This window comes from Centruroides vittatus, unplaced genomic scaffold, assembly GCF_030686945.1.
Source record: "Centruroides vittatus isolate TY-2023 unplaced genomic scaffold, ASM3068694v2 scaffold_1172, whole genome shotgun sequence".
Classification (NCBI taxonomy): Eukaryota; Metazoa; Arthropoda; class Arachnida; order Scorpiones; family Buthidae; genus Centruroides; species Centruroides vittatus.
The window spans coordinates 1125997-1151550 of NW_027122672.1; the positions used below are offsets into that span (position 1 = coordinate 1125997).

Sequence of the window (25554 nt, forward strand, 5' to 3'; positions counted from 1 at the left end):
AAGAAATAATAATAATAATAATAAGTTTATTTAAAATGTAAGTTTTATCTTATTTTCTTTTATTTTTAATTTAACTTTTTTGATATAATAAAATATAATAGTATTCTAACAGAGATTATTATGTAATTATTGTAGTTTAATATCTTTTAATTTATTTTCATATTAGAGGCATTTTATTTATAAAAATTTTTGCAATAATGAATAATAAACTTAAGTATTCTGTTTAATAGAGCTGCTTTTAGATTGATTGATTAATTTATTTTTGAATTACTATTATTCTGTTTAAATTTCTAATTTAAATTTAGGTATATTAAAAAAAATCTACACATTATTATTCATGTTATTGTTTTAAATTTAAGTTTTCTACAATTATTTTTCTTGTTTTCTTTTTTTTAAGTTTTTTTTTCCTCTAAGTGAGAGTATTTTTGGTTAATGTTATCAACGGTAGCGAACATGGTGGCTCGTCTCTGAAACAGTGGGGACGCACGTTCTAACCTAACCTAACCTATTCTAATAATTACTCTATTCTAATAAATTACTCCTATTCTAATAATTTGGTTGGCAATAATTATGGTAATTTATTGGAATAGGTTAGGTTAGACCGTGCGTCCCCACTGTTTCAGAGACGAGCCGCCGTGTTCGCTACCATAGGTAACATTAACCATATTTTTTAATGACTTCATATTTTTTAAATAAAGAATGGTTACTAAAATATATAAAATTTTTAAAATGATTTTGCTATTTTCAAGATGAAAATTGCAGTCAATATATTTTTAGATAATTTTTAATTTATTAAAATTTATCCCTAAGATATGGAATAAATTCTAAACTTGTTTCAAATTGATTACTTTTCTCTAAATATAAAATATTACTAAACGCATCTAGTAATTATAATGTATAGTTTGATGTACAGGGAGATTATAGTTTTATTTAGTAAGCATTGAATAATTTACTTATTTATTTATTTCTAATAAAAAAAAAACAAAAAACCTTGATAATTCCAGCAAAAAATATTTAATAAAAACGTTTTCGACTGTTTTAAACAGCCTTCATCAGTTAAAACGAACTTAAAAACAAAAGAATGCAGAAAAAGAACTCAAGCAAATATTTAAAATTCAAATTAATTCCAAAGTAAAAATGCCGTTCTGAATAAGAAATTAACAAATTGCGCATGCGCAATATATCGCAGTGAGAATAAAAATAAAAAATAAAACAAATAACAAAATATTGCCGCAAAAACTTGTCTATTACAAGAAAAAACGTTATGTACTGCGGTAAAACGATCTCCAAGCCGTGGACAAAGCATCAGCGTCTCTATGGTTAATACAACCGGTGTTAACGTGGGCTTTGTAGATTTCTAGTTTTTCTAAATATTTCAGCATTTGTTTGTTGGTCGTGGCCTTAATGATAGACGCTTTATCCCAATAAATGTCAACATCTTGATGTTTAGCGAAAGCTGCTAGCACAGTAGTATCCAAGCTTTTATTAATGGAGTATCTATGCTCCTTAAGCCTCTGTTTTAAATGCCTCATGGTTGCGCCAACGTATACCAGATCCGAATTAAACCGACGATCCTTTAAAGGTATAGAATATACCCCTGTTTTATAACTATGGTTTTCTTTTTTCTTGTCATTTCTTAATAATCGATATATTGTAGGATTACGTCGATACAACAATCTTAAGTTGTTATTTTTGGCCACTTTCTTAATCATCGTGTGTAAGAAAGGAAAATAATTGAGAATCACTTTTCTCCCTTGATTCATAGGAGGAAGCTGCCGATTTTTTGTCCTCTGAAACCTGTCGATAAGTCCATCAATCTCCTTACTCCGATACCCATGTTGTAATGCTGTAGCACGAATGTAACTTAGTTCCTTATAGGTGTCAATAACACTGGTGCAATGCGTGTAAGCACGCTTGATCCAGGCATGGAACGCTGCGTATTTAAAATTCATCGGATCGACAGAATTTTTTGGTATAATAATGGGCTGATAGGTGGGTTTTCTATAAATGTCAGTCCATATTTGACCCTCCTTGCATGTGATTGAAAGATCAAGGAAATTTACGTTAAAAGCACTCTCTTGGTCTAGCGCTAAGGTCAAACCATATGGGTTTTTGTTGATTTCGTGCAGGAAATGCGGAGCGCTACAATCATTTTTCCAAAGGATGAAAACATCATCTACATATCTTGTATATAAAACAATCTGATGTTGAAAGATGGGTATGACCTTGCTTTCCAAACGCCGTAATACAAGTTCACATAAAATAGAGGACATAGGGCTCCCCATAGGCACCCCTCTTTCTTGCAAATATGTATCATCTTCAAATTCGAAAAACGACGTGTAACATATTAAATCTGCAAGTTCCAAAATGCTGGTATGGTATTTCGCTGCATTATCTATATTAGCAAAAAGAAAGTCCCTCAGTTCACAAAAACACGGTGGTAGTCTTATAGATGGAAACAAGGACTTAAAATCCATCACTGTCATATATTCGTTATTCTTGAGTGTAATGCTGTTGAGCTTTTCAACTAGTTGTACTGCGTTTTGTATAGCAAAGGGGTATTCTTGAATTTTGTTTATTGCATTTATTTCTAATTCTGAAATTTAGTTTTTTAGTATGTTGACGTAAATTAAAACTGTTAAATAATATTTCATATTATATGTAGCAATGAACATTGTACTGTACATAAGTTATTGATATGGAAATAAACTGATCACTTCACATGCATTTGCGCATACATATATGCATACTCATGCACGTACACAATACATACAGAGTATATATGGAGATAATTCAGTTGTTTCATTTAATAAAATATGAACGTTTTCATATATAGTAGTGGTTCGCAACCTTTTCTTGATTTGTGTATCCCTTGGCAGCACATTTTCCTAAGTTTTATTTTGTGTGTTCCTCAAACAGTAACACCTTGGTCAATTATACGGCACTGTGTAATTACATGTAAAAAAGTTTATTTAAATCGAAAAGTGTTAGAGGAAGGACACAGATAAATGTAATAAAAATATGATCATATTGTTATTTAACACTGAGCATTGGGTATCATGATGTCACCAAAGGCCACAATGCAGAATCTGTATATTCTTATACATGGTACAATCCAAAAGTTCGGGGACTGCAGTAATCTATGACAACAAAAGCATGTATTTGAAGTTACAGCATATGAAATGGATTCTACCAAACCACCTCTACGTGTTCAGGTTAATTTCACCCATGTCATGTGATTAAACCGCGAGTGCTGCCGTTTTTTTCCGGAGATAGTTACCTTTGTTCTGCGATGTAATAAAAGTGGAGTTTCAAGAACAACCTCCGACATTTCGACTTTGCCATGGTAGAATCACCGTACACTTTTCTTAGCAATTTTAAAGTCTCCGTAGGTGTTTTACCTAAACGCTGACAAAATTTAATGTTGGAGGTTGTTCTTGAAACTCCACTTTTATTACGTCGCAGAACAAAGGTAACTATCTCCAGAAAAATACAGCAGCGCTCGCAGTTTAATCACATGACATGGGTGAAATTAACCTGAACAGGTAGAGGTGGTTTGGTAGATTCCATTTCATACGCTGTAACTTCAAATACATGCTTTTGTTGTCATAGATTACTGCAGTCCCCGAACTTTTGGATCGTACCACGTAGTACATCTACCATTATTAATTTTGGTCACCCTTAAACCATCAACTGCATACCCCAGTCAGGAATTGCTGGTTTTTAGCATCTTCATTTACATTTCATTATGAAAATAAATGTATAATGATTTTCAATTGTTGATGTAATATAGTCTACTATTTGTTTAGTTCTCTATATTTTGATGTTGGAAACTTTTTCTTAACTTAAAATGCAGAAATAATCATATGATCTTGGTTCCTAATGGTGGATTTGCTAGAAAAGATACGGTGATATATCAAAGTTTCCGGAAATATTAAGTAAATCATACCTTTTAATAGGAGTTTTTAACAAAACAAACATTTTTGATTACTTATATAGTCATTGTTACAGATAGAACATAAATTTAAAACTACAGTTCTAGATACAAGCATATTACATGCGTAAACTTAGATATAAAATAAACTAAAGAAATTTTTTGGTAATATCATATTCACTGGTGTGATAAGCCCTAAAATTTAAATAAGTGGTTTGGTTATCACAAAAATTTACAGTTTTAGAATTATTTTATACGGTTATTAGGATTGTTTTTAAAATTTTTCAAGACATTATGAAAAACAAGAATTTGGTTTGGGAGTATTTATGTAGTGTGTTCCATTTCCCCTATTTTTATGCAAATAGGAGTATGCTCTTATTCTTATTTTTATGAATAAGAGCATACTCCTGTTGCTTGCTTTTGCATTTTTGAGATACATGTCCTGTTTCATTTATAAGAGCATGCTCTTTTGTGTGCCATTTTGTTTTGGCTTATAAGAACACTGAATTGTTGTGTCAATGTAAATTAAATCTGAATGTACTTATACAGTAACTATTTAGTGACATCTCTGCAGTAAACATTATTAAAAATAAAAAAAATTGTTTTGTTACTATAAAAGTTTTTTAAATATTCAGTTTTTTAAGGTACTTTCTGGAATATAGTGCCAATTTTTTCCCATCTATAAGAACATTCTCTTATACTTAAAGTACTCTTATATGTGCTGAAATACAGTAGATTGTTTTAACAAATTATGTAATATTTTATGCTAACATCTATAGTTTTTGGTGTTAGTCTTGGCTTAACTCAAGTGAAGTTTATATTTTATACATACAACTGAATCAAACCTAAAATGTATACTGGACTGTTGATGTGAACACTTAGAGAACTAAGCTAAATTATTCATTGTATCAAATGGTCACTATTGTAGGATATGCACGTGGTGAGTGATTCAACAAGAGAATATAACACACATATATGTTCTCGTCACCCGTGTTTATTTACTTTACAGGATTCTTTTACAATTCCGACACTCCTCGTTCTTTCTTTATTAACCTTTTCTACATATAATTCCTGCAGATACTCTGGTAGAATCGTCAAGCAACCTCGCGACAAAATAACATTCATTGCAGTACAAAAATAAAGAACTACGACTAAATACTTAAAACTACTTATACAAATAAAAAAAAGAGAGAAGAAAAGATAGACAATAGGATAGTTGGATATATGATGATAGAAAAGAATGGGTACCCAAAGTGTCGGCGATCTTGGGGTGATGGTGGCGCTTGCTAGATTATTAACTTTTCGGGTCGTTGATTGTGGACGTCTATCCGATTCTCTCAATAAGCTTCTCGAGGTTTCTATATCGGGATATATTTCGGATTTTCTCTCGAAAGCCAGCTTAGGCTTGTCATCTCCTTTGTTCTCCAGTCGATGCCAGAATGATCTGGAGGCCTTCACAACACATCCTATCTCTCCAACGTCCCAGTCGAAAAGTGACCTCTTGTTCTCCACTTAGCTCTCAAGCTACCACCTTTTTTTTGTCTTTTAATTAGGTCACCACCATTTGAACAGGGAAGGGTTAGGAAAGAAAGAAGTTTCTAGGAAAAGATAGACAAAAGAACTAACGAAGAGGAAGAAAATGGAATAAATACTAAGAATAATATATACTACAATATACAAAATAAGGCGTATGACCACACTATATTGAGTTCACTATATATAATCAATATGCCCACTCTAGATTACTAGACTTATAACAAGAGAGAAGGTTAGGCAATCATTTCTTAATAATAATAACAATAACAATAATTAGAAATTAATTAAATTATAATTGTTTTTATAAGATGATGGCCTATATGTTTCTCTCTAGTCCAGATTTGTTTGATTAATTAGAAATCTTAGTCTTAAAAATAGTCCCAGAAGTTTGATTTATTGATTATATTAATTTAGTTTAATAAATATTTAATTTTTTCATTGGAATTTTTCTCAAAAATGTTGTATTTTGTAAATAATTTCTACAAGGAATTAGTTTTAACAGGGCTTTGTTAACGGGCATATTCCACCATGATTAAGACCTCACCTTCTTAGGCACACCATTTCATTGCTTCTTTCTGTTTTTGTTCTATATTGGTATTTATATAACGCTTAAAGAAATTGGATTAGGAACCTCAAACTGCTTAAAACAGCCTTGTCTTTTAATATTTTAAATTTTAGTGTTTATATAAATCATTATAATATAAACAAAATTTTTTAGAAAATTTTTAAGCTGCTAGAAATCGTAATAATTAGTGATGTAACGAATAGTATATTCGACCTCAGCCGAATACCGAATATTCGGCTAGGAGAGTGGCCGAATACCGAATATTCAGCCAGGAGCGTGACCGAATGGCCGAATATTCGGCCAAACTATTCGGCTTGATTAACGCACGTACAAAAATTGGCGCGCAAAAATTATGGCAAGGATTGCGCACCCTGCTCTCTATTGTCCCGCTGTCACTACGATTTTTTCTTCCAGTAGGTCTAAATTATTTAAATTAATTAATTAAATTATAATTATTAAAGTTAATATGAGATAGAGCCTAACGTCTACCTCTAGTGCCAAATTGGTTTATAATTTATGTAATAGCCGTAAATAGCCCGATACGATTCGGCAGTTGTTGGTATTTAGATGTAAGTTATAACTTATAAGTTATTTTATTTGCAATCGATCTTTTTAATTCTTTAATTAAGCACTAAAATTTTGTTTTTACTACGTACTTGTAGACTGAATAGTACCCTAAGGAAATACTTTAGTGGGGCGATTTATGGTCTAGTTTCTCCCCAGTTGTGGAATAGTTCAAATATATTATTGGGGTGTTTCTATTTGTGAAGCTTTGTGATATTTTGTTATTGTTTTTGTCAATATTATTAAAATTAACATGATTTCAAATGTTATCTTTTGCATATAATGAGAAATGCTCATTCTTTGCTTTATATATAAAATAAATTATATATTAGTTACTCATCTTCTGGAAATAAATAAATAATTCTTTTTTTAAATACGATAAGTTTCAATAAAACGTTTCGTAAATCATTTTAAAATATCGTAAAAAATATTAAAATATACACGAATACGAATATAGCATAATTAACAAAACAATAACATTGATACCCGATACATTCTAACCTACACGCCATCAATGCCGTAAGATATCGGGCTAGATAAATGCTATAATATTATTTAATTACGAAATAATTTAATACTAGAGTTAGATGCTATTTCTTATTAACTTTAATAATTATAATTTAATTTTCAGCATTAATAAAAGTTACCAAAATGATTAATTTACTGTGTTTTTGTTATTTCTTACTCCTGTTTTTAGGTATTCGGTATTCGGCCGAATAGTGACTAAATATTCGGTATTCGGCCGAATAGTGAAAAATAGGCCGAATAGGCCGAATACCGGGTAGTAACCGAATATTTGTTACATCACTAGTAATAATGTATAATGTTATAATCATAGTTATAGAAATTTTTACAAAGACTATTTATTTATTTATTTATAATATAATAATAAATTATTTTCAAACAACCTGTGCTATATGAAAAACTTATAAATGTCATAAGTCCACCGAGTTTCGTGTTAAAAATATTTGTAATTAAATACAAAGAAAATTTTCTATTAGAATTTTCAATGGTTAAATTTGACAGTTCTGTTTAAAATAAATTGACAAGTCATTTTACTTTCTGATTAGATTAATTTAAATGTCAGCAGAATGTGAAATGAAATGAGACTGATTTCCCTGCACAACATCTGAGTAATTTTGTTCTACAGTATGTAATAAAGGAAAATTGGCTGCATAAATATTAATTTTGTTAACCCAAAAAACTAAATTTTCTTTAAACTTTAGTAAGTAGTAGTATTTGATAAACAGATTACACCTAATTTTTCTTACTGACGAAAGTCAGTTTTGATAAACAAAATAGCTACTGGAAAAACATAAAGGAGCATAGATACTCCATTAATAAGAGCTTGGATACTACTGTGCTAGCAGCTTTCGCTAAGCATAAAGATGTCGACGTTCATTGGGACAAAGCATCTATCATTAGGGCCACGACCAACAAACAAATGCTGAAACATCTAGAAAAGCTAGAGATCTGCATAGCCCACGTTAACATGGGTTGTATTAACCATAAGGACGCAGATGGTTTATCCACTGCTTGGAAATCGTTTTACCGAAGTGCATAACGTTTTTTCTTGTAATAGACATGTTTTTACGGCAATATTTTGTTATTTTATTTTTATTTTTATTTTTATTCCTACTACGATATTTAGCGCATGCGCAATTTGTTATTTTCTAATACACGACGGCATTTTTACTTTGGAATTAATTTGAATTTTAAATATTTGTATTGCTTGGGTTCTATTTTTTTGCATTCTTTTGTTTTTTGAGTTCGCTTTAACTGATGAAGGCTGTTTAAAACAGTCGAAAACGTTATTATTAAATAATTTATTGCTGGAAATATTAAGGTTTTGTTTTTAATCAGTTTTGATTTTTAAAGATAAATGAAAAGGAAGAGTATTAACTTCAAAGATGAGAAACATTTGTCTTATGTATGGCAGTCATTATATCAGAAACTGTAACCCAGCACAATTATATCAAAGCTCTTAATGCAAAAATATTATTAGTATTTTATTTATCGTTTGGTTGCCATTTACGCACGTGTTATCGATTAATTTTGTGGTATTAATGCCTCACACCAAATTTAAATTTAAAGGTGCATTCGAAAAATAAACATGTTCAAAACTCATATCAAATTTCTATGAGCATTCCAATTCAAAAACATTAGTCTTTCTATCTGTGATTAAGCATTTACTGGAGTTATTTACGGTTCTACAGTGTACTTGCACTCCAATCCTAGAGAACTCTTTTAAGTAGTAACTTGGAAGTAACAACTCCGTAACCTTATCATTTAAATATTGAAACTTGGAATTTGAAAAACCGTTATTTACTATTGTTTCTTTTATTCTAGCAAGTTCAGTGACTGAATTTTTACTAGTGAGTGAGTAAAAGTATGAAATGAGAGCAGAATTAACGAATTGAACATAATGGTCGATAAGTTATTTTTATAATAAGCTTACTTTTAAAATATATCAATGTATATAATTAAAATATATTTAAGTATCTTCATTCATCTGATGAATATAGATACTTAATCAAAAATATTTAAATAAACCAATTATTTAATGTTTACATAAAAGTAAGAGTTTCTGGATTTTAATATTATTTGACTTACGTAGTAACTAAAACACCCTTTTTAGAAATTTTTATAAATTGAAAAGACTTCATATTTTGTTTTTTTCTTCTTCTTTCGTCAAGAAGCCGATTGTATCCCAAGACAGATTCGTCAAACTGTGACAAGAAACCTTATTCTGTGACTTTAGTAACTTAGCAGTAACTTTCAAACAAAATAGTTAAAATGTAACTGTAAAAGATAAATGTTGTAATTAATATTACAGAAGCAATATTCAATAGCAATCATTTTTGATGTATTAACTGAATTATCAGTAGGTGTGTACAAAAGAGAAAATCGTAGACAATCAAATACAGTTGCAATGTAGGATTTACTAAGTGGAATCTGTTAATATTTATATATCTTACATAAATAAATGGAAACACAAAAGATTCAATACATAAAAATTGGTTAACAGAATATTCTTCAAGGATGAATCAAATTTTATTTTTACAGATATTCTGGAATTACATTATACTCTTAAATGTATATTTTTTCTTAATATTTTAATGACTACTGTAAAGAATTATAATGGCTTGCCTTATTTGCTAATATTTCATTTCTGTATCAACTCATCTAAATAGCTTAGCAGCAAAAACATTATAAAATGATTAAAAAAAATGCAGTCTCAGTTTACATTTAAAAATTATATATCATATTTACATCATAATAAATACATCCTTTGAATGCTTTTTTTTTTCTAGATCCTTGTAATATTTTGCTTACCAGTTGCTCATTATACTCGTCAAACCTTTAAAAGTAACGAACTTAAGAATTTTATATTATAGAAAAGGCATAGATGCGATCGTCTAATGCTACTCTCACGTATACATATATTAATATATATCGAATAATTTATTTTTTAAATTAATATATAATTTTAATTTTCAGAAACTAGATAACTATATATAAAAGAAAAAGTGGAAAAACAAAGGAAAACAGAGGAAAGGAAAGTTATGGCTTATAGAACAGTTTTTGTTCTTAGCAGTATTATTTTCTGGATTTGTCGTATAGAATGTCACCCGATACAAGGTAAGAAAAATCATTGTTAGAAGAATACTTCCCCGTAATAAATTTCTATTTTTAAAAATAAAATAAATGTTATGTAATGTTTTTTTTTAAAAAATTAACGAGGAATTAAAATCGATAACTATAATATGTTAATATATTTTTCGTGTTTAATTTTCTTATTTTTCTATTAATTTTTTTTTTCTACTTAATTGGATATTTTTGGTTAAAATCAAGTTTTAATTATGTAATGTGAGGTTAACAAACAAAAATTTATCATGTCAATAACGTAAAAAGAAAAATATTAAAATGCTTTAAGCATCTTTAGATGAAATATATGTTTTTTGTAATTTTTTTTTATCACAAATTTTATATTTAATAAATAAAATGATGTAAAATAAATAATTTATGATGGTAATATTTAAATTTTTGAGATAATTTCTTATAAATTTATAGAAAATATTTCTGTATTATTCACTTGTCATTTTTTTTTTATTGCTGCCAACATACGGTTGCAGCCTCAACATCTGCAGAGACAATCGTAATTTTTAATAACAGATAATGTAAATTACTGGCCTACTAACATAAAATTAATCAACTAAAATAAAATAACTTTTTATTACAACTCGAAATAATGAAAAATTTTTCAATTCATTTGCGTGTGGTTTCTTCTACATTAATTTTCACACTAAAACTTAATTAAGTTTCGAAATGCAATTTTTTTATGTTCAATTAATTTTTTCGTAAAAATATTACATCTTAAATATGAAATTATATTGATTATTTGGTTAATGTTACCTATGGTTCCAATATGGCGGCTAGTCTCTGATTCCAGCAAACAGAAAAAAGGAAACAGTGGGGACGCACGTTCTAACCTAACCTAACCTATTCTAATAAATTCTATGACTCTCTTAAGGTAGCCAAATGCCTCGTCATCTAATTAGTGACGCGCATGAACCTATCTCCCTGTGTTTCCTCTTCTACCTAACTTCTTACTTTCCTAATTTCTTTTTTCCGTTTCCTACAGGGTTAAGTCTGTGTTATAACGGATAGCCCTTCTTATCTTTAACATTAAATCAAATCAAATCAAATAAATTTCCATAATTATTACCAACCAAATTATTAGAATAGGTTAGGTTAGGTTAGAACGTGCGTCCCCACTGTTTTCTTTCTTCTGCTTGCTGGAATCGGAGACGAGCCGCCATTTTGGCACTATAGGTAACATTAACTGATTATTTTAATATGAAGATAATTATTAAGAGTGACTTATCAATTTGCTTTAAAAAATTATAATTTGGATCTTGCAAAAAAGTTAGTTAATAAATGTAATGTATATTTAATGGTCCATTTTTTTTAATGGTGTAAACAATAAAAAAAATAATAGAATTAAGAAGAAGAAGAAATTTAAAATTAACATAAGATAAACAATAAATAAAAATTGAGTAATTTGCTTGAAAACTTGTATGCATCAGTGGTTATCAACCCGCATTCCGCAAATTTACCCTAAGTGTTTCGTGAAAACAAAAATAAGATTTCAAAGTTTTAATTGAAAATATATTCCAATGTACTACAACATGTTACTTTATTCAGAGACAATTCCATGTTTACTATTTTATTCAGCACAATAAAATTTATTAGTTCATTGCTTCATTGTTTCGTGCGAATAGTAAACACGACATTGTTTATTGATTTTTGAATATCGACGCTAACGTTCCGTGTAATAAAAAGTATACAAATGGTGTTCCGTAACATCAGAAAGGTTGAAAACTGCTGATCTATATAATAAAACATTCATTTTTTTTCCATCAGTATTTTTCTGTATTATTTAACGTCTCCGTAAATATTACGTGATTATTGTGGAGATAATGTTTGATATTAATAATAAATAGTGTATTTTATTATTTGATGATTCTTATTTCATCCTTACTGTATACAAATTGATATATATATATTTTATTATACTGCATAATGCAAGTTTTAAGTTTTAATGCAATTTCAGACATATAGGAAACAATAAAAAAGTGCAGGCATTTCATATTTACAAATTTTAAAATTTATTTTAAAAATAAATATGTTTCAAGATCTTCAAATGCACTCCAACTTTTTTTAAAAGTTGATTTAAAAGTAAATGTAGTATTTAAATGAATTTATTAAAGAGTAAAAAATATTAAAGAAGTATTTAAAATAAAATATAATTAAGATATATTTTCTGCTTATTCTATAGTTTAAAATTTTTAATTACAAAGACATTTGAAGAGCAGTAAAGAATATCTTGAATTTATAGCTGGCTCCACACATTCACCATTTGTTAATTGCCGAATTATTGTCTGTTCGTCTCATTTGATTTAGCACAATATACCGATAAGGAGTGGGAAATGGCGAATACCAAATATTACAGTAAATCATCCATAGTATTCATTATTGGCCAAATATTTGCTCAGAATTCAATGAGTACTAAATGTGTGAAGCTGCCTTAAGATGCATCCTAATTTTAATTTTGGAAACTTGAAAAAGTGCATCTTAAATTCAAAGTTATATGATAATTATTTTTGATAATTTATCATCATAAATTTAATTAAATAAATCACAAATTAAATTAAGAGATGTTAAATCATTATTTTACTTGAGTTTCTGTTTTTTTTTATGATTTAAGAAAGAAAAAAAAAAAAAAAAACATTAAGCATTTTTCTGTTTTCAAACAACAAAGTTTTGATAAATTTGTAAAATAAAGACAAATTATCAAACTGAACAATTATTCTATTTTAGAATTCAGCTAAAATGTTAATTTTCTATTATAGAGAAAATTATCGACTTACTATTTTTATTTTATTATCGATCAGACGTACTATTCTTCGGTTTAAGAGAGATTATCAATTAAGTTAACTAGCTTCTAAGTAAAAATAACTTCAAAAGTAGCTTCAAAAATATCACAAAATTTGGTGAATCTAGCAATATTTCTTTCCAAAAGGAAAAAGAAGTTTTAGTTTCTAAAAATACATAATGCTTAAATACAAATAAATGTGATATAATGCAGTACTGTACAGTGAACTCTTTCTGGAATGTCATCTTTGGGACTTGGTTCAAGATTTTTGTTACTTAAAGAGTTATTAAAAGGTCAGAAACTAATGAATGGCATTAGAAGTGAATAAGGATGGAACAAGAAGCATATTTTTAAATGTTAACTATGTCTTAAGATTTAGAAACATTCCTGGAGTGGATATCAAAGAGGAATATTTATATATTTTTTAAATGGGAATAAGTAGTTATATAGTTTTTGTTTTCTTCATTAAACTTTCGAGATTTTTGTTTTTAAAATAAATACTTTTAAAACTGCTTTGTAAGGAAACCAAACTCTTTAATTCGCCGAAAGAATATTTTTAGCTTCGAGTCATACTTAGTTTCAAAAAACTACAAACTTTTCAGAGTTCATTAAGGAATAACGGAATAAAAATGTTTGAAATTCCGTTCGGAAATTTTCGATGCAGAATAAAATATTTAAATTATTTTCTAAGATATTCTTCAAATCTGATATAACAAAAAAGTTTTTAAATTTAAAATATGATTTAAACTACATGAGTTAAAAACAAAAAAATGTAACATAAATACAACATAAATTAAAATTGAATAATTAATGTAGGTTACTAAAGTCCTTAGACTTTGTTCTTTGTTGCTTATTCTGCTTCCTGTTTGATTCTATTAACGAGTTTTTCAAAGTTTAACTCGACCGGTGTTATTTTCCAGCTATTATAAAGAACTGTTGCATCCCTACTGTTAACGATATTAATATACTTTGACAAGCAATTAATATAAATTTGTTCCAGTATTCTTAGAGGAAAGCCTTTTTTACATTTTTGAATAAGCACTGCTTCTAGATTTATTCATACACTGGAGGTTGGATGAGACAATAACACATAAGCTAGCAGTATTTAGATCATTAATAAAAAGCAATAATGCACTCTCCAAAGGAAGAGGGAGAAATACTGAATTTATGAAATTTATGAAAATTTATGAAGATGAATTATGGTTTTTCTAAAAAGATAATTATCTTTTCTCTCCATGATTAAGACATTAGTGGATTTTTTACAGGGTTTAACAAAACTGTATTGGGAGAAGCAGCTCTAGCTGATTCTGATTTGCTAAGAGTGTTCACACCTGTTAATCTAGCGGTGCTCAAACATGTTTCAAACACTACATGCAACATGGGGCATTCATTCAGCTTGAGAAAGGGTGTCAGAAGATCAATGGCACAGACTAATAACCGAAACTTACAGAAGATGCTGGCTTGTTGTGTGTATTTTGTAGATAAAAACTGTGAACAAAAATTCAGAAATTGTTGGTTTAAATTATAAATGTAAATTAAGATATAAAAACAAAAGTTTTTATTGTGAATTCTTTTCTTTTTTATTACTAGATATGCATGTTTTGGGTTAAAAACTTGCATAAAAATCTGATGTTTAATCATCTCTTTTAATATTTTTGTTATGCAAAAATATGATTACAATTATTTTAATTGAATCCAAGATTATTTTAATTAGAAGATTGAGTATCCCGCTTAGAAATTGTTGACATTGTTCAGAAGCAGATATTTTGATGGAAGTTTTTATTAATGAACCGAGAATATAGTTTATTATTGTAAATTAAACAAACTTCTTAAAGTAATTAAAATTGAGTAGAAATGTGACTAAAAATTAAATTAGAATTCATTTTCTCACTTAAGAAATCAAATAACTTGATTAGTCACTTAATCAAATTATTTTATTATGTTGGAGATTGTTATAAAAATTTTTACATAATTAAGTTTAAATTGCAATTAGAACATCTATAGGTTTTACTGTATAAATTAAATTCTTGAACTTGTTAAATATTAGTTAATGTTAATAGTAAAAGATGGAATTTATGAATTGTTTAAGTGTGGTGGTGTTTATATAAAGATTTTTATGTAATGAATGTAGCAAGAATGATTAATTATTCAAAACTTATTCAAAAGTAGTGGCTTTAAAAACCATTGTAACATTCTTTTTCTTTAAAAAACTTGGCTGATCATTTTAACGCATTAAAAAACACAAAAGAGATTAAAATGTCTTTATTTTTCATCATGTCCAATCACCAGGAACAGTAGTCATTCATTGCAAAGGTCGTCTCTGCAATGGAAGACTGCTGTTCCTCATGGTTGGACAAGACAAAAAATGAGGACATTATAGAATAATTATTATGGAAATGGATGTATACTATTCTTATTTTTGGTTAATAAAAACCAATGAGAGAGACCATTCTTGACTTGTAAGTTAATACAAAGATTGGTTATTGTATGAAAGTTGTTCAAGGTTTGGTTTTCTCTATTGTGAAAAAAAAAATGTAGTTGCCTGAATAGGGATTTGGTATTCCATCTGAATACATTGCAATAATAGATCATTTTAGAAGTTGATTAAGTGGTTTTGTTTTTTTTAAAGACTGATGTAATGAAAAGAGATGCGACAAAAATTGTTAATAGTCTCTCATTGATTTTTATTAACCAAAAATAAGACATTTTAGTCTCTTTTATATATTTAAAAAATTTTTTTTCCTAATTTCATTATTATTATTAAATAATATTTTCAGGAACACTGTTGATTGGTTACATACGCTGTATTATATAAAAAGGAGATGCATTTCGGGCCATTTGCCCCTCTTCGGTCATTATTATACATATCCTTGACACGTATAAAGACTGAAAAGGGGCAAACGGCCCGAAATGCATTTCCTTTTTTGTATAATATTTTCAATTAATTTTTACTATAAGATTTTACTAATATTTTATCATTTTTTCTAATGAATTTCTATTGATATCTGTAGTAAAATTTAAGAATCTTCAATTTTAGATACAAGTTTGCAGTTTGATGATTCAACAGGCCATGCTGTAATACCATCGTTGTTATCTGTATGTTTCCTAATATCTGTTGTTGCCGTATTAGGTTTTTGTGTTTGTTGTTCTAATCGTAACTTAAAGGTAAGTTTAAATATTTATTACATATTTTTATGAATGTATATTTAGTTAAATATGTAATCTAGTATAAATTGCATTTACATTTTAATTCTATTTAAAAGAATTAATTTCACCAGGGAAAAAAAAATAATATCATTCAAAAGAAATTAGTTAAATGTAGTTTCTATTGATCATAAAAAAACAAATTGTATAATTTTAATGAATAATCAATTATAACAATGTAATATTGAATGTGCAATTATTTATTGTGACATTGTCGCAATGCTGGGCTGCAATTTTTAATCATATTCTTAATTTATTCAATTTGAAATGTGTGTTGTCTATCTTAAATTTGTAGTGTCTTGCTCCTGTACATCATACTTTTTCTGATAACAGAGTCATGCCAGTCATCTATGCAATTCCATTCAGGAGAAAATTTTTTAATTGAATTCACATGACTTCCTGTCTAGACTGAGAGTTTATGTATAGTTAATCTGGGTTTCCTGCCCCTAATCTTTCCATCTCTGATCTCAACTTTTACCTATCTAACACCATTTTCGAGATTTAGGAAGGACAGACAGATGGATGACAGCGGAAATTTATAGGTCTACAACTTTTTAAAATTGCAGCCCAATGATTTAAAATAATTTATGTACACCCAATTCTGTTTTTACACGGTTTTGATTTAACACGGTCTAGAAAAAAAATTGATTCCGTTTTTACACGATTTCATTCGATTTAGCACGATTAAAAAAAGCTATTCGATTGAAATTTTAAAGAAAAATATTTTTATTAACCGTAATCTTTTAAAATTTTTTTTTTCTATCTGTTACTGTACTGTATTTATAAAATAGTTAGGGAATTCCCCTTTCTAATTTATTTTCATAGCAGCTTAAGTATACTGTACTGTATTTTTTAATTTTTAATATTTTCTTAAGTACAACAAGAAAAATTATTAATTAATAATAAAACTATTTTATCATTTTTTCTCACAATACAATTTCATTACATTCCGCGATTGTTTAATGTCCTTGAGACGCATGCGCCACCAATTCAAATTTAACCGACGATCTCTCCTTGGCAGTGCTCGTTACCAGTTCAAATCGACCAATCATGTTCCTTACATGATATCACCACGAGAAAATCCTAATCTTGTTGAAGATACCACAGAGAGAACCTTACAATTGGAACGTGATAATGACGTACACAATATTTCGAGTGATGATAGCGATTTTGAACCAGTCTTGCGCAAGCAATTGCGTATGATATCCGATGATGATAGCGAATAGAGCTATGTTATTTTTATTACCTTGACTGTTTTTAATTTTTTGTTTATGAATTTTTGATGATTTTTAATTTGTTTTAATTTACTTTAAGAATTGGATTATGTACCTTTTGTTTATTAATTCATATTGTTTTCTTGTACGAGTTTTCAGTTCCTGAACTGCGATAATTTTATATTTATGTTACTTTTACTTTAAGATTTGAATTGCCTTTTGTTTTTATGAAATAAACTGTGCATTAATGCACATAAAAGTTTAATTTGGCTTTTATAAAGACACTCATAATATTTTTTTTTTTGTATGAATCATTTTATTTTAACTATTTTTTACAGGGTTGAAGGATATGGAACTAATTCCCTTTTTTTCTATGTATTTTATGTTTTTTTTCACGCTGTTTTTTTTTACACGGTTTTGTCTGGAACATATCTACCATGTAAAAAGAGAATTGGGTGTATTTTACTTGTATAAATTTGAAAAATCATATCATCATGTAGCTTATAATGATTATAATTAAAGACGAATAAATAAAATGCAATAAAAATTAGAAAAATGAACAAAATATAGTTAATAAAATGTATAAAAATTACATTATATGATTATGTATTTAAGAATTTTGTATATTACAATGGATAACTCTGAACTTTTCTCATAATTTTGAAAGAAAGAATTCTGAAAAAAATATATTTTTATTTATGCAGGTAGGCTATAGTAATACTAAGACACTGGGAGTTTTTCCACAAGAAACATTAAGATTACATAAAGCTATAACTCTGGTAGACAGTAACTACATACCTTTAAACTTACACACTGTGTACCTGGACATAGTTCAACACACAAAAAAACATTGGGCCCAAAAGGCATTTCATGGAAGGCATGCTTTGACTTAACTCAGAACTATGTTGACAAAACTGTGTCCTACTAGAGGCTGTCTGTTTGGAGAGACTGAGGGGTTTATGATTGCTATTCAAGATCAAATCATAAACGTTAAAAACTATAGAAAACATCTTGAAGGATACATCACTCACAAATGACTCTTGCAGAAAATAGCACATTCTGCCAGAAACAATACCACATATAACTTCTGGTTGCAAGCTCTTAGCATAAACAGACTATTTATATAGGCATAATCAAGTAGCAAATATAATACACCAAGGGCTTGCACAGAAGCATAGATTATTAAACCTTCAGGTACCATACTGCAAATATACTCCACAGACAGTATTTGAAAATGACACACAAAATATACTGTGACAGAGCCATAATCACAGAAAAAACAATTCATCACAATAGATCTGACATCACTCTCGTTGACAAATGCAGTAAGATCACTTATATAATAGACATCTCCATTCGAGGCCGGATTTACATAGGGACATTTAGGGCCGGTGCCCAGGGCCCCCACAAAACTATGTTTAAACATAATTTTTTTTCCTATTACTGCGACAGCCTAGTGTGGCCTAATCATGAGGGCTACAGGCAAAGAAAACCAAACCCGGGTAAAACCTATGAAACATCGGAAAATTTCGGGAAAAAATTTTACATAGGTATTTTTCAATTAAATTAAAATAATTAGTTTTACACAATAAAATATACATATGTTCGCAATAACCTTATTTTTAAATGAAATTTACAACTTTCTAGTTAAAATCTAGTTGAAAGTACAGTATTTTGTGTAAATTTTCTAAATCATCAAATTTGCCTACTCTTAAAGAATTTGAATTTGTGCCCAGGGCCCCTGGATTGGTAAATCTGGCCCTGTCTCCATTCCAAACACTCATAAAAAATGCTCGCACTGAAAAGATCAAGTACACTTCACTCGCTCAAGAAATAAGACAGATGTGGAGAATGGATAAGGTATTTATTGTACCTGTTATCCTCTCTTCTACTGGTGTTATACCAGAGACACTAGAAACATAAATCTTGATAAAAACATATACATGGCACTACAAAAAGCTGCAATTTTGAACACATGTCACACTGTTAGGAAGTTTCTAGATGTTGACACATACACCAGTAACAAAGCTTAATGTTACACTGTTTGGGTAGCTATTCTTTGACTTTAGTCTGGCATAGCACTTGTCATCAGTATCAGCTGAGTATAACATTCACAACATAATAATAATATAAAAGACAGAATTCTTCAGTCTCTCAAGAAAAGAAGCTATTTTATAAGCTAAAGTTCTTACAATTTCTCCAGCATAGAAAATATTAATTTTTATAGATGAAAATAAAGATGTCTAAGGCTATGTGTACACACTCAACTATATATATATATATATGTGTGTGTGTGTTGACTAAAAGAATCTATTGTAGGGACATTGTTTAGAAATAGTTGGCAACACTGTTCTCATTTTGTGCGGTTCTCATGATCTGTTTTCCATAGGCTACAAGGGCACAAAAAATCACTTTTACAGCATCCATGATGTAAAACTGCTCAAATATATATCAGTTTTCTTTGCAATGCTTCTGAACTGTTTGTACATAAACTGATGACATATACTGTGTTTTCTTTCAACTGATGCAGTGCAGTTGCTAGCTGGTAATGACAAAAACGTGTTTCAACAGTTGTTGATCATGTACACATAGCCTAAGAATGTTAATGTAATAAAGAACTTGACTTTTCAATGACAACTTTCTAAAATGATTTGATACTATGTTAAAATTTTATATTAACAATAAAATCAAGATACTAGATAAATATTTGAAATGCTGTATAAATTATATATGGATTATTTGATTAGTGATAATTATTTAATAATAATGGCATAACAAACTAAATTTCTGAAACTTTTATTGATTTGTAATAAAATCTTAATTTCCCAAGTACATTAGATTCTTATTATTTCAGGTTTTAGGGAAACAAAATGGTATTGCTGCATCATACCAAACAAGCAATAATTCACAGCATGAAAATACTTCAGAATTTACAATATTTCCACCATTATCTGCTGTTGTTATGCAACCTTCTAATTTGTCGGACGACAAAGTAACATTTGAGCCACTACCCGAAATCTTAAGCAGAAGCTCCACCATAAGTCACGATAGTCAACTTCTAAGAGTTGCAAAATTTACTGGCTCTTTTGGTAAAGGTTTAGACGATTGGTTTGGTAAGTGAATAAGTTTATATAAAACTTAATGTTATTTTTAATTCAATAGCTTTATATTTATTACTTTAAAATAAACAGGAATATATGTTGTTGTAAATATTAAATGTAACAATTATTCTTTATCTGATTATTTAATTAAAATAATTGGATAAAGAATAATTAAGATGGAAAAATCTCCAAATTATAAAAAAATTCAACAAAATTCATTATTCAACAAAATTCATTATTCGGATGAATATCGGTGATGATTGAAAATTATTTTAATAATGCTTTTACTTTATAAAGCCAATATTGTACTTAATAATAGAAGTTATGGCTGTGATGATAGAAAATTATAAGAGTAGGCAGTTAATGATAATTAATTAATTTTGTTTTAATTAATTAAACCTTTGGTTTCTTCGGAATTAGATTAATTGTGATGTCAAAAAAATCTTTGAAAATTTCCATTAGCATTTACTCTTGAATTTTTTTTTTATTTTTAACTAATTAGTTTGAATTACATTTTCAAAATTTTCTGCATTAAATGGACTATGATTTCAGTTTATCATTACAGCAAAATAATAATTTATGTATCAAGAATTTATATGACAAATATTAAATGATCACAAATAGGAAAAGAAAGTTACTATAGTCCACTTCCTGTAACTTCATGCATGTAACAAAGAAGTAAAGCAGCTACCTCATCACTATACACTTCAAAACGTATCCTTTTGCATTACTTGTCTCATCACAGAATCAACAGCAATGTCCCAAAAAAATGTGAACATTCCATTAATTATTATAAATTTAGCACTAGAAAAAATTGTTAGGAAGAGTACTGCTTTTATGAACTGTTTCTTGCAGAAGTATGCACGAACTTACAGCAAACGGAATATAGTATTATTATCGCTTCTCGGCCTTATGGCTAAGATCAATACTTGTTGTATCCGTCCGCTATTTGGCGGTTTTTGGTCTTGCCGTGAGGTTGGGAGGTGATCACTGGTGGAACTACACCTTCGTCCTGGCTGGTTGAGAACCCTCCCAGTCTTGACTCTCTGTCCTGCTATGGTCAGTCTGAGCTCCACTCCTGGCCATAGTAGCATTTTTGGTGTCTGGGGTAACTCCCACACACCTCCTAATTGCCAATCCAGCAAGTGCTGGAGGCTTTCTGTCCCCGGCTCGAACCGGGAGTTTTCGTTTGGCTTCGGCCACTCTCTTCTAACAGGTATGTTACGCCTGTTGGTGCAGTGGTGCTGCATTAGACGCTGAGTCCTAATGTAGCATCGGGGGAGGATGTCCCTTTTTCTGATCGGAACTGGGCTCCTACACTTTCGCACCCCCCTAAAATTCATGAGACTCAGTATTATTATTTGTTGAATTGTAGTATTATATCGTACGGTTTGTCACATTTACATCTTTTTTTTTTTTAATCTTTTAAAAATATTTTTAACATTTCAATTTATTTTAAATTTTGCTCTTACTTTTCTGTAATATATATCAACATACACATTATTTGGTTATCATTTACTTTTGGTGTTAAACTTCATCATTATAATTTATTAAAAATACAGATATACTTTATTCTGATATATTTTTATGGAGAAAGTTCTGTGAACATTGAATTTATATATTGAATAAATCAGCAATTGTTGCTAAGATTAATAAAAAATCATAATTGCTAATTTATTCAGTATATCGAACATGATTATATTATATCATGATGATGACATGCAATTAATACTTCAACATGTATGATATTTAATTTACTGTATTCGATTGCAATAATATATGTCCATGTAAACATTTTCGAACAAGATCTTGATTGTTGCTAAGACGCTAAAAGATTCATTTTGAAATTTCAGTCTGAAAATTTCTTTTAGATTAAGTAAATAATTTAAACAAAAATATTAAATATTATAATAATTTAATTGCAACATTATTAATAAATTTTATCTTAGCTTTTTTAAATGAAAATATTTCTTAATTTTTAAAAAAATATTTATTTTAATAGATGATTCAACGTATAAATACTTTCCAAGAAGTAAATTACAATATCATCAAGAATTAGGAACATGTTGGTTTGGACAAGTTGTTTCGGGAGAAGCACAAAATATTGTTGAGAATGAAATAGTTACAAAAGTGATTGTAAAAATCTTAAAACAAGATGCTACTCCTACCGATTATGTTCATTTTCTACAAGAAATTCGTCCGTTCAGGTAAATAATTAAGTAATTGCACCAATATTTTTTTTATCGCAAATTTATATTTCTAGCAAAATACGATCTTACAAGTATAAAAAATAAAATATATCATTATTATGTTTGCTTCTTGTTCCATTTTATTATGTAATATTTTTAATAGCTATTAAGGAATGTGTGTTTCTCTATCTAAAGTTTCTGCAGACAATAAATGCTATATACAAAATACTTGATTTATGTAAAACTTGTATTATAAAAAACTATTAAGCAAGATTATGATGCCATATATATGCAAGACTAGCAGATGAGCTTGATGTTGCTCGGGCAAAAAATAACAGCAGAGATTAAGATTATTAGATTATTTTGTACTTCTAACCCTTCTACTATTATATTTGATTTATATTTATTAAGGTTATTTTATGTAAGAGTTTATCACACCAAGTGCCCAATCTAACATATTTTAAAAAATTTTTTAAATTGTGTACAGTAGAGGAATAAAGAATTTTTAAAATGTGTTAGATTGGGCACTTGGTGTGATAAACCCTTACGTAAGATAACCTTTATAGTTATATAGCTGATCTTACCTGTTTTCATCGGGTGCAAGAACTAGATCCCCCCTCTTCCGAGGCTAATTAGACAATTTTCAGATGAGTCTAAAAATATGTCTGATTTTCAACAAAAACGCAAAAAACCACATCTAAAATAGTACAGTAGAGTCCAAGTTCTTTAGGGTAATCCTTAACCCTCTCCCTTTCTTCATGGTAGAATTTCCAAAAATCCCTTCTTAGTGTGCATTCTTATGGCGTATCCTAACCGTGTACCAAATTTCAAGTTCAATTCCTAACTGTTTGGGCTCTTTGCTTATTACCATCATTATTATTATCATCAACCCATTTCAATTATATTATAAGATACATTAAATACATTTGAATCAAATCTCACTTTTCTTTCTCTCATATTTAGTATTTAGTAAACATTTTTTAACTGAAACATTATAATTCCTTAGTTAAATAATTACGCAAAAAAAAGTGTTTTGTATTTTGAGTTAAAAATTTAGTATAGTCTTTAACTGTATTATATTTAATTTTTATCATCATAGAGAAAGGACATACTAAATATTTAACATTAAATAAATTTATTTAATACAAATATAAACAACTTCTAGTTCAATTTCCAATAAGAAATGATCATTGTGTCTGTAATGTATTTGGAAACATTTTTATTTACACTAGCTATACTTAGTCAAAACTTATAGATATTTAAATCAAATACTGATACCAAAATACCATTTTAGTTCCATGAATTATTTTCAGATTACAGTTATTTATTTATTTTTTTTTTTTAAATCTTTATTAAAATTATACAATGGGATGAAAATTGAATACAATTTAAGAAAATGGAAAAAGTAAAGTGATGCTTATATTATTTCTAAATAAATATCTGATTTTATGAAAAAGATATTTAATATTCATATTTCAAAGGGGAAATGTAAAAAAGATTTAATAGCAATACTGTAATCGTATTTAATCTTAAATACAAAAATGTATATGAATAAACTATCGGTTTTTATATACAGTATAATTCTGCAGATTATCTTTATTATATATTATTATTTTTCTAACTTCTCTTATAACTAAATATAATTTGTAAAAATTAATATGAAATTAATTTTTGTTTTGTGTAGAGATTTAAATCATCAAAATATAGTCAAGCTTTTGGGATTTTGTTTAGAAAAAGATCCTTATCTCTTTATTCTGGAACACTCTATAGTGGTAAGTTTGTAGATATTATAAACAAATGTATATAGTAAAGTATGAATACTTTTAGTACATTCTATATTGTAATATATTTTATAAAAATATTTTATTTGAGATATATTAAAAAACATTGGCATATTATTTTTCTCATTCTGGTTTGTATTTAAAATTATATTTTAAAAATATTAACATAAACCAAAAAATAAACATATGATCTTAATGTATTTTTTATTTCTCTAGGATCTAAAAACTTATTTAATTAATCATTACAATGAAGCTGATTCTTTATTACAAGATGGATATATTCTTCATCTTGCTTGTAATATAGCTGATGCTCTACAACATATGCACGATCATAACTTTGTTCATATGTAAGTTTTAATTATTTATTAAAAATATTTTAAAATTAATTTTAAAAAAACAAATATTTATCATATTTGTTTAAAACATCAATTTTGACATTTTATGAAATATTTTTGTTATGAACTTTGATGGATAATATAAACATAAAATGGGCAAATTTTACAGCAATTAAAATTTAATATATTACATAAACAGAAAAGTTAATACAGTAGAGAGTCATTTATTCGAATCAGTTGGGGACTGGGGTTGTTCGGATAACCGATTATGTATGAAAAAATATTAACCTATACGATGTTGAAATTTTACTTCGTTGCGTGTCACTTTGTGTTGAATTTTTCTCCATTGCGTGTCATTTCGTGTTGAATTTTCGTCGATTTTAAGTCTAACGAAAATTTATATAATAATAATCGACGCTATTGTATCATTAAAAATTATTTCTTTATTTTGTGCGAACAAAATAAATATATTGAAAAATATAAAAACAAAAAAATTATACTTTAGAAGTTAATCTAGTATCAAAAACGTTTGATTCAGAACGACACAGTTCGACTGGAAAGCTTTCTCTTAACCAACATTTCGGTTAACTGGCTTTTGGATAAACAACACTCTACTGTACTTGTCTAATGCTATAAATATAAAAAATATCATATGTGGTCAAAATTTTTTCAAAACAATTTGACTCTTGAAC

General features: G+C 28.2%; 2 protein-coding genes across 2 annotated transcripts in view; one reads left to right on the forward strand and one right to left on the reverse strand.

The window, feature by feature from the left end:
• LOC136986766 (uncharacterized) overlaps nt 1-25554 on the forward strand; it is a 69468-nt gene that overhangs the window by 19022 nt on the left and 24892 nt on the right. The window contains exons 2-7 of the mRNA XM_067284365.1: nt 10101-10241; nt 16076-16203; nt 20311-20569; nt 22560-22764; nt 24431-24518; nt 24744-24874. Coding sequence (XP_067140466.1) covers nt 10166-10241; nt 16076-16203; nt 20311-20569; nt 22560-22764; nt 24431-24518; nt 24744-24874 — 887 coding nt within the window. The 5' untranslated portion in view covers nt 10101-10165. The remainder of the gene's footprint in view (nt 1-10100; nt 10242-16075; nt 16204-20310; nt 20570-22559; nt 22765-24430; nt 24519-24743; nt 24875-25554) is intronic.
• On the reverse strand, nt 1263-2486 carry LOC136986804 (uncharacterized). The gene has a single exon (XM_067284419.1). The coding sequence runs from the start codon at nt 2484-2486 to the stop codon at nt 1263-1265; it is 1224 nt and encodes a 407-aa protein (XP_067140520.1).